This window comes from Alligator sinensis, unplaced genomic scaffold (assembly GCF_000455745.1).
Source record: "Alligator sinensis unplaced genomic scaffold, ASM45574v1 scaffold1193_1, whole genome shotgun sequence".
NCBI classification, from domain to species: Eukaryota; Metazoa; Chordata; order Crocodylia; family Alligatoridae; genus Alligator; species Alligator sinensis.
This window is the reverse complement of record NW_005843014.1, coordinates 414,311-425,294: the sequence shown is the minus strand read 5'-3', so window position 1 is coordinate 425,294 and position 10,984 is coordinate 414,311. Positions and strand designations below refer to the sequence as shown.

Genomic DNA, 10,984 nt, shown 5'->3' with positions numbered 1-10,984 from the left:
CCCACTTTTGTAGTCTGTCTAAATCTAGTTGCAGCCTCTCTCTCCCTTCAAGTGTGCCCACCTCGCACCACTTCTTAGTGTCATCAGCAAACTTGGACAATGTGCTTTCAACCCCCTACTTATGAAGTTGTTAAACAGCGCGGGCCCGAGGACTGAGCCCTGGGGGACTCCACTGCTTGCATCTCGCCAGGTTGAGTACGCCCCGTCCACCACTACTCTCTGGGTGCACCCCATCAGCCAGTTTTTTACCCATCCAACTGTGTAGGCATCAATGCCATAGTTGCTTAAATGTGTTAATGAGAATGGGGTGAAAGACAGTGTCAAAGGCCTTCTTAAAGTTTAGAAAGACTACGTCCACGGTGACACCATCATCCAAGGATTTAGTTACCTGGTCATAAAAGGCAATCAGGTTGGTCAGGCAGGACCTGCCTTTGATGAACCCATGCTGGTTGCATGTGAGCATGATCTCCCCTGCTAGCCCCCCACAGATGTGCTCCTTGATGATTTTCTCCAAGATCTTCCCGAGGACCACGGTGAGGCTTACGGGCCTATAGTTACTTGGGTCCTCCTTCCTCCATTTCTTAAAAATGGGGACCACATTAACTAGTTTTTAATCCCCTGGCACCTGGCCAGATGACCACGAATGCTCATATAGCCGGGCCAAGGGTTCTGCGATGACCCCTGCCAGCTCCTTCGATACCCTTGGGTGGAGGGCATCTGGACCTGCAGATTTAAAAATGTCCAGCCCTTCCAGAAGATCCCTAACTACCTCTGTGCTGACCCAAGGCCTGTCAGAGCTATCTCTTAGATTGACCCTACCTCTGTCAGGAGGGATGTCCCGGTCTCTGTTCAAGAAAACAGAGGCAAAGAAACTGTTAAAAATATCAGCTTTCTTGTCTGGCGTAGCCACAAGGTTACCATTTGAGTCTTGCATGGGCCCTACATTGGCTGGTGCCATCTTCAAAAAGGACTTTTTGTTGTCCTTAATCCAGGACGCTAGCCTGAGTTCCATCTCTGCTTTGGCCTTCCTAATAGCCCTCCTACACTCCCGGGCCGAGGAGGAGTACTCCTCCTTGGTGATAGTTCCTCCCTTCCATTGGTTGTACGCCACCCTTTTAGTCCTCAGGCATTCCTAAATGCCCTTGTTGAGCCATGGGGGTTTCTGAGTACTCTTACCCACCTTGCTTCTCTCAGGGACTGTTACCCTTTGGGCCTGGAGGATCGCCCCCTTAAGGTACGACCATCCCTGACGGACTCCCAGCTCCTCTACCTTCTGGGCCCTTAGTGCCTCCCCCACTAATCTCCGAAGCTCATTGAAGTTGGCCCTTCTGAAGTCAAGGGCTTTAGCCTTGCCCTTGACGTGCTGTGCTGGATAGTGAATTCCAGCAGGTGATGATTGCTATTGTCCAGGTGGTCGAGGACCTGCAGTCCCCTCACTAGGTCATCCCCACTGGCCAGGACCAGATCCAGCAAGGCGTTACCCCTAGTGGGGCTGTGCACCTCCTGGATAAGGTGAAGGTCCTGTAATACAGCCAGGAACCTATGTGAGCGGTCAGACCTGGTTGTCTGCTCCCTCCCAGCAAATGTCTGGGTAGTTTAGGTCACCCATGACAATGACATCCCTTGACCTAACCATCTCCATAAGCTGACTGGAGAAGTCCCGGTCCAGCTCTTCCCCCTGGTTGGGTGGTCTGTAGTAGACACCCACCGTAAGGTCCCTTTCACCATGCCCTCCTTGTAGATTGACCCACAGTGTCTCCACCCGACCCTTCTCTAACCCGAAACTAATCCTTGATGTGAGTTGCTCTTTGACATAGAGCGCGACCCCCCTGCTTTTCCTCTCTCTCCTGTCCCTTCTATATAGGGTATATCCCCAAATGCCCACCACCCAGTCATGGGTAGGGTCCCACCAGGTTTCTGTGAGCCCTACTAAGTCTGAATTCTTACTCACAATCAGGAGGCACAATTCCTCCTGCTTGCTCCTCATACTACAAGCATTGGTGTAGAGGCACTTGAGGCCTCCTGAGGGGTCATGCGCCTCCCCCGTACTCCCAGGACTATTGTGGCCCCCTATTCCCAGGATGTTGTTGCTTACCTGGGCGTCCCTTCCTCTTGTCACCCTGCATGCTGGCGATTGCATGCAGGCCTCCCTGAAATTTATATTAAAGATGAAAGTAACATCTGCCAGATGCTACAGAGTACGTTTGAAGACTAGAAACTTCTGATTTTGCAGAATGTAGTGTGTCTGTTTGCTGAGCTTGACTGCTAAGGGTGCAGCTATAGAGAATTTTTTGGCTGATACCGATGGCCAATTTTTTTTAATGAGCCGTATTGGCCGATACCGATCTGATTCTGACATACAGCGTGGAAAGTGGCATCTGGTGTGGGGAAAGGGGCAAGGGGGGAGGGGAGGGAAAGGGCTTGGGGGGCCAGATTGAGGCCCTTGCAGGGAGGGACGGAGTGGGGTTGGGACTGGGGCAGGGGCCGGCATTGCACAGCTGGCTCTTCCTGGTGGAGGGCTGGGCTGGGCTGGGCTAGGCTGGGCTTGGGACAGGTGGTGGTGGCTGCACTGGAACGGGGCTATGGGGGGGCTGCAGCCACTCCAAAATTTTCTGTAGCCCCCCTCCCCCCCCAGCACCGTTGCTACCCACTCTGAGCACAGCCTAGCCTAGCCCTCCCCCAGGAAAAGCCTAGTGCCACCCTGGCTCCAGCCTGCAGCGGCAGCCCACTCCTGCCCTGCCTCCCATGCCCTCGTGGGGTGTGTGCAGCGGCGGGAGCTGTCCCCGCACTCCCTGGATGAGCCACTCATGGCTCCATCCCCTGTTCCGCCCAAGCTGTGCAGTGCCAGCACCAGCACTATTCCCTCCCTCATGGCAGAGCCTCGATCGCCGCCCCCCCCGCCGCATACCCCCTCCTGTATAACAGACTTACCAGCCGGACCCGGCTGCTTTCCACGCTGCTGAGCTGCACTTCTAGCCACCTGCGTACTGCACTGTGGCTGCACGCATGCACAGGGCATTTATTGGTGGCATTATCAGCCACATCAGCCAAGAAAAGCCAATTGCTGATACGGTCAATTTTCCTTATATAGCAAAAGCTTTGTTATCTGGCACCCATGGGGAATGTGGGGTGCCGGATAACAAAATATGCCGGTTAACTGAGGGGTCTGAACAGGCGTCTTTGCCTGTTCAGGCTGCTGCCCCTCCCTCCACATCACCCCCCCCCTCCTAAAGGCCTCAAGGGACAGGGAGGCAGGCCCCGCACAGCCCCCCATGGGGGCTCGGCAGCGCAGGCTGCTTTTCCCTGGGCCATAGGGGCTCGGCAAAACCCTAAGTGCCATGGTAGGCACTTCCAGTTTTGCTTTTACCTTACAAGCCGGCATGCCAGTTAATAGAACCTGCTGGCTTATAAGGTGCCGGTTAAGGCAGCTTTTACTGTATTGGTGCTGATCCAATATTAGACCGATATACCTCTATTGACTACTCAAGGAGAGCACATTTTACACTTTTCTGTGTTCTAGAGTGGTTTGTAGTTTATTTCCACATGCAATTCAGCATGCTGTTTTAATCCACAAAAATGTAGGATCTGGGTCCCAGTTCCTGGGGGTGGAAATTGCTTCTCTCCTTGAAAGAGCTTGTTAATAGAAAAACAGATGTCACACAGGGTAGTTGCAGGAAAAACAAACAAAAATGAAAACAAACCAGCACTTGCTTTAAACTTGGTGCCTTCCTGCGCTGAGTCCCGTGCGTGCCCAGAAGCGGCAGTGTATTACTTCAACCCGGCTTGCCCAACGTTTGTAAAGATCAGGCACTTTAGTGGGGCTTTTTGGTGCTTTTATCTAATAGCTCATTGAATCAGCTTTAGCTAAAAGCTCCAAAAAGCCCTGCTGAAGCACCCAATCTTTACAGACTCTGCAGAGCCAGGTTGAAGTAACGCTCTGCTGCTTCCAGTTAAGCATGGTTTTGTTTTTTTTGACGTCTGCAAATAGCCACAATGGTTTAAACAGGATGGGCGTATGGTAAGTAAGGGGGCTCAGTATTTGAAACTTGTTTTTGATTTGACAGTCCAAATTTGTTGACTTCAGGCATGCTCCAAAGCCTCTCTTTGTCTCTGAATCTTTTGAGAAGGTCAAGACAAAGAGGGTTAAATGAGTAGTTTAATTTTGAATGTATGATTGTCTAAAAAGGACTTTGACGTTTTAGTAAGGTTTGTAATCAGTTTGTTTTTACATATGCTGACACTGGTGTATTGGCATATCTCTTTATAAACCCTGAATGTGTAATGAAAGTGGAAGAAGTGCTAGCCTAATGACTGCTTTGATTGACTTGTCCTCTAGATTGCTACGTTTCACATATGGACCTTCATTTCCTCCATTTAAAATCCCTGATGAAGATGCTGGTCTGATTCCTCCTGAAATGGATAATGAATGCATTGCACAGACTTGGTTTCGCTTTTTACATATACTCAGGTATTGTATTTTGTAAGTAAAAAAATATGCAAGAATATTTTTTTAAAATCACATTACTTCTGAATAATATTGTTGCAGCAAGGAAAAATCTTTAATTTTGGGCATCTGAAGTGAATAAAAGACTTGTGACACTACCAGTTATGGACAAGGACTGTGGATAGAAGTTGTTCAACTTTGAGCCTATTGGCTTCTTCAGAATATAAACTTTCATTAAAAAAAAATTACTTTCCTAGCTCTGGTGTTAGAAGAAAAAATTCCAAACACAACCACATACAGTACTATCTTCCTGAGAGAGCAAACAGGAAACTAAAACAATGGCTCTGGGGGGGGCTCTGTGAGCTGCCTTCATTTATCTTGGTTGGGGTGGTGTGAGACCAAGAAAAGATTATTTTTTAAATGGGTGCATGTCCCTTTTAGTTTATGTTGCATGAGAAGGACCCGAATATTTTAATATTAGAAATATTTTAAATGTTTTTAATAAGAGAAATATAAACAAGATCAAATTTGCTTTGCTTCGGTTTTAATGAAGTTTTTCTAGGAATGCATTGGGAAAATTAAATGGCAAAATGTGATATCTTCCATGTTTCAGGAGTGTAGGTTGTAGCTCTGTTGGTCTAAGGACATAGGCAGGCAAGGTTCTTGAGTAAATCTGATTGGTCTAATAAATGATATGGATATACCTAAAGAACTTTGTCTGCCTTGGGAAAATTAAGACCTTAAAAGAGCCTTTCTGTTCACATCTTCAGTAGAAATTTCCCTTATCCAAAGTGTTAATTAGTTGTTGAAGTTAGTAAAAAAAACAAACATGGCAAACTGCTTTAAACAGTCAAAACCCAAAACTCTTTCCTCTTCTGTTTTTAGCTTTCATTTTTGGCTCTTGTTTGTGCTATTTCTCCATTTGCCATTCTTGTCCAGCCTAGATAGTCTTTCATTGGTTCACTACCAATCAAAAGAAGAGAGAAAAGAGCACAAGCCTTTTTTTCTTTGTTAGACCTCTGTTAGCAGGTCAGAAGTATCTTTAAAGCAGTGTAGATAGATAGCAATTTAAGTGTCAATGCTGTGGTTAGCCATGTACAAAATTAATCTAGTTTAAGGGCTGGCAACATTTTAGAGCAGTAGGCTACCAGTTCCCTTCCTGCTTCTTTACCCCTCTCAGCTTTGTGTGACTCCTGGTCAACAATAGCAAATGCCAGCAGGCAACTAACTTATTTTATTTTTATTTTCCACTCTGAGACAGTAAGTAGAAATGATTCTTTTTTTAATCAAGGTACAAGGGAACACAATGGTTTATTTTTACAAAAAAAATTTAGGCTGGTCTTCATGGAGACCCTGTTTTTATGTAATAGTTTTCCCTTTCAAGTTTTCTTTTAAAGTGTATACATATTTTGAATAGCAAAATTACTGTATATTTTGATGTTCTTAATATTTTAACCAGTACTTACATACTTAGGTACACTAATGTGTGTGTATGTGTGTGATTTTTTTTTTTTTATAGTAATCCTGTGGATTTGAGTAACCCAGCCATTATTAGTTCTACCCCCAAATTTCAGGAGCAGTTCTTGAATGTGAGTGGAATAACCCAAGAATTGAATCAATACCCCTGCCTTAAACATCTGCCTCAAATATTCTTTCGTGCCATGCGTGGGATCAGCTGCTTAGTGGATGCTTTTCTAGGTAACTTTTCTATTTATCTGTGAAATAGCAAGAAATAATACATGATCGAGTAGTGCTTGTTTGTTTTAGTCACAATCTTCAGAGGCCTGTGCATGCATATATTGTATGTACAGCCAACATGTTTGTCTACACCAGAGGTGTGCAAAATATGACCTGCAGGCCAGATCAGCCCACTCAGGGATTTTTTGTCTGGCCCACGGCAGGTCCTGCCCAGCCCAGGCTCAGGGGACAGCTTGGGCCATGGCACATGTGGCTGGTCCTGCTGCTCCCAGGTATACAGTGGGACTGGGATGGCATGAAGCCTGGACTTACTTCCCAGCAGCCCAGGCATGGCAGCAGCTTCTTCCAGCTTCCCAGGCACCCAGCGAGTTTGCCCTGTACAGGCAAGGCACATGGCTGGGTGGATGGGAGAGGGCCGTGGGCAGGCAGAGAGCAGTGTTTGGGAGTGGGACAGGTGGGATTGTGGGCTGGGGCCAGGCGACAATCCCCTGCCTACGTGGTCCTGCGTCGGGCAGGGACTTGCAGGCAGTGGATCGTGGCTTTACCCCAGCCCTGTGCTGTCACTGCCCCAAGATCCTGGACCTGGCCCCGGATGCAGCACTTTACCTGCCTGTGGCCCTTCTTACCGCATAGGTCCCGGCTGGTCTTCATGGGGAACCTAGGCTCGCTGAGTAGTGACAGTGTGGTGCTGGGGCCCAAGGCAGAGCCATGATCCACTCCCCACATGCCCCTGCCATTGTAGGGGTGTGTGGGCAGCAGATCATGGCTCTGCCCTGGACCCCAGCCCTGTGCTGTCACTACCCACAATCCCAGCCTGGCCCCATGTGCCTGTCCTGCTCCCTGCCCACTGTGGCCCCATCCCAGCCTCCTGGCTGAGCATGTAACAGAGCCACTTTGGGAGTTTTGGTGAGCTGTTATGCAGGGTGGGGGGTGCTTACCCAGCACATGATGGCTCACCAAAACTCCCTATGTGGCCTTGTGGCCCAAATAATTGCCTACTCCTGGTCTACATCCTCACTGTAACTGGCAAATGAGGATTCTGATTTGTATCCATAGTTACTGCATTGGCATGCATGTTCTTGCAAATGTGCATACAGTTCTGAAAGTCTAGGATAGTGATTCTTAACCAGTACTGTAAGATCTTTTTAAGGGTGTCATGTGCTGCCTTGCATTATTACATTATTGCCATTGTTAGGTGTGCAAACACCTGCACATGATTCGCAGGATAAATCCAGAGATTTCAAATAGGAATCCATAGTGTCTCAAACATTTTGAGTTCTTTGTAACAGAAGAATTGCTCTGGTTTTTTTGTGCGTTGTTGTTTTGTATGTTTGTTTTTTTTCCTGTAGTCAATGTCTGGGAGATGCTAAAACCTGGAATTTTTCCAGGGGGTGCCTTGAATATAAAAAAGGTTGAGAACCACTGATCCTGGGACCTATATAGCATGGTCCAAACACTAAATCTTCAGCATAAAAATTAGTTATCCAAATCCACATGTCAGCTGAATCAATTATCCCATTTTTCAGGGATTCTGAGCGTTAACAGTTTAGACTGGGGTGGGCAGTTTGGGTTGGAGGGCCACTTACGGAATTTTGTTGAGTTGTTGTGGGCTCGAGAGGGGGGAGGTACTGAGTCTTCCCGGTGGAGTCGGGGGGGAGGGGGCAGGATTCTATCCAGCCCAGGCCTGTCCACCCCACACCCACTGTTGGAGGCATCAGACGGAGCAGGCAGGTGGGCAGAATCTCCATGGTAACTGGCTAACACCCACCCCACTCCTTCCTAAGAAGGGTGCACTTGTCTGGGTGGATGGGATGGGGATGCGGGCTGGTGGGGAGTGCTGTCCAGGAGCTGGACTGGCTGGCAAGGTCGAAACAGGGCCGGAATTATGGGACAGTGACAGCCCAGGCCAGAGCCCAGGGCAAAGGTAGGATATGCCTGGTCTCCCTCCAGCTACATAAATTGCTTTCTAAGCAGCACATTCCTTCCCTCCCTCTTTGGTGATGTGTTATACCATACATTACAATTTTCTAATTCTGTTTCCCTGACTGATAGTATCATTCGTTGCAATCTGCCACTGGTGACTTCTTATACCTGGTTTGCTCTTGGCTTTGGGTTCTTGAATAATATTGCTACCCCTGCTGCTTTGTTCTCGCTTGTTCCTGACCATCAAGATAGTCCCCATCTCCATCTTTTCTCAAAATGTTTATAATCTCTCTCCCCTGGTATATCACATTCTTGTAGGCAGATTAGGTTTGTCCTTACTTGGTTCAAGACTGGTTCAATCTGTTCCAATCTTTTTCTTGTTAGGATACTCCTGGCATTAAGCAAAACTTTTGTCAATGTCATTTATGCTTGTTTTAAAATGATTGTGCCTGTTCCTTTAAGTTTTGTCCATGCTTACTTTGAGCGGAGTGCACCAGTCCCTTTAAGGTTCATCTGTGTGACTGATCAGGGTGGTTGACTTCTCCCCCTCTCTTGCTCATCCCTGTAGCCTTTGAAGCTGCCAGATTACTTCTGCATTTAGGAAGGCTTACGTATACTCCCTCCTCATTGCTTCCTGCCTTCTGGTCTCCATTTTGGGCTGGAGCCCAGAGGCGTTAGCAGCAGGAAACTGCTCTCAAGCTCCTCCTCCAACTTGCCTCCCTCATTATCAGATTTCTCGTCTTAAGCCACTATGTTTTCTTTCTTTTCCAGGCCTGTTTCTTTGGTTCTTTTTCTTGCTCTATCTCTCTTTCTGTTGTCTGTAGGGTGTCTTCTTTCTTCCCCATCCCCACATCTGACCTTTTTGCTGTTTCCACCTTCCCTTACATTCAGTGTCATATCTGCTCCTGTGCTGCCTCAATCACAGAACTTTCATCCCCACTCCTTTTCTGTTTCACCCTCTTGTGGAGTTTCTTACACCATTTCTACCTCAGTGTCCAACCCCTCTTCTCCTCCACTCTCCTCCTGTGGGTTTTGCTGTTCTTCAGGGGGTCTGACTATATTTGCAAAGGCTTTGGGACACCTACGATACAAGTATCTCTCTCCTTTACAAAAAGTGCATTATAGGGACTCCTGGCACTCTGTTGCTCTGTGCCCTATCCCTTCACATATGCGACACACTGTGGGGGCAGTGTGCAAGCAGGTGCCCCATCTTTCTGCATTTGCTGCACCATTTTGATTGCCCTTGGTACATTATAAAACTTCGGTGTGCCCTGATCTGCATCACTGATGCAGCACCCCACCTGGGCTCTACTTGTTTGCTTGTAACACTATTTGTGTCCTCCAAGATTCCATCCAGATACCATATTTGTCCCTTACTTTTTCTACTGACATTGCCCTTTGGATGTAGTTTTCCAACTTTCTATGTCTTTTGTCTCTAGTATAAATCTGTGTACATTCGAACTACAATCACTCTTTCTCTTGACTTTTCCCCTGCTATGAACTTTCTCCCTCTTAATTTGTCCCTGCTATGTTTCTTTGCATATTTCTTCCAAAAGTTCTCGTATGCTTCTCTATCCCAGTAAGTAAATTCACAAGTCTTTCAGTTTGAGAAAGCAATCAGGCTGGTGAGACACATTGCCTGCACCTCCAAAATCTCAAACAGTACCTTTTCTAGGAATTCATCCATTTGTCTGTCCTGTCTGCCTCCCATTGCTGGTTAAAGTTGCCTTTATTTGTTGTCCCTGTTCCACTCTAGCTTTTCTCAGCGTCTCTTCCTTGTTTTTCTGCCATGCCAATCCCAGTGGGCTGGCCTGCCATTGTGCTCCCACTGTTCTTTGCTTCCCATCCATTGTACTTTCCCCTGCTCCATCTCCCATTCTCCTCTGCTCCTGGTGTTGTCACTCTCATCATTGCTGCCTCACCTGTTGCTCTCATTGTCCCCTTTCCTCCTTTCTTTTCCACCGTCATCTATTCTCAATCCGTCTCCAGATCTTCATTTCCATTCTTCAGCTCTTTTTCTACCTCATGATTACTTGTCACCACTGCCGTTGTTTTGAGCTTTGGGTCTTCCTCCTCTACTCCTTGCACCTCGATGTTCTCTTGATCCCTTTCTTTGCCTTTAAGGCAAAGATCAGGCTTTCAATGCTGATGGGTACCTACCACAAGAATTGGTTAGTGTAGACCATCTGAATAAAATATAGTGGTCGTTGTGCTCAATCCTGCTCAGCATCAACTTTTTCAAGTCACGGTGGACCACAACATCAAATACATTTGACTTTCTCTTCATTCCCACAGTTGAGCAGTACCTTTCTTTCCCGTTTCCAATAATTCTTGTTTTTGTAGCAGCCCTAAAATGTCAAATGCCACCTAACTTTTATGTAGCTGAGAGATGCTGTTGCCCCCTCTCTCAGCCTGATCAGTCTTGCCCTTCCCTCTGTAGGATAGAGATGGACCAGGTTACCTTGTGCCTCACCTGCATATACATTTTTGGAGGGTCCTAGGTCTTGTGACAAGTACACCTGGTGCTAGTCATGAGTGGGGAGCTGATTAGCACGTGAATCCTTTGTGGGCGGGAGATCCTGGAGTACACATACACACTGAGCAGTGCTGGGCTGTGGGGTCACCATGGTTTGAAATGCTTTCGATTCTGCTGGGGCCTGGCCCAGTGAACCGTATAACAAGCCATGAGCAGGGATCCTGGTTTTCCCTGATAAAAAATTGCAAATTACCTGATTTTAAAACATCTCATATTCTCTGATTTTTAAAAACCCCAAAATCCATAATTAAAATTAAAGGCCCCTCACTCCCCCACACAACCCCTGGTCCTGCTGGTGTCCCTTTCTCATCATCATCTTCTCCTTCCTCCTCCTCCCCCCCCCCCCCCCTCCTCTTCGGGGGGGGCCCCCCCGCCCGGGGCCC

The 10,984-nt window shown here is 47.4% G+C and overlaps 1 protein-coding gene across 6 annotated transcripts in view; it reads left to right on the top strand.

Annotated features, from left to right (window-relative positions):
• Positions 1-10,984, top strand: part of RALGAPB (Ral GTPase activating protein non-catalytic beta subunit) — a 193,922-nt gene that overhangs the window by 45,882 nt on the left and 137,056 nt on the right. For all 6 annotated transcript variants that reach the window (XM_025193089.1, XM_025193090.1, XM_006036751.3 and 3 more), the window contains exons 5-6: positions 4,337-4,468; positions 5,964-6,142. In XM_025193089.1, the coding sequence (XP_025048874.1) occupies positions 4,337-4,468; positions 5,964-6,142 (311 nt within the window). The remainder of the gene's footprint in view (positions 1-4,336; positions 4,469-5,963; positions 6,143-10,984) is intronic.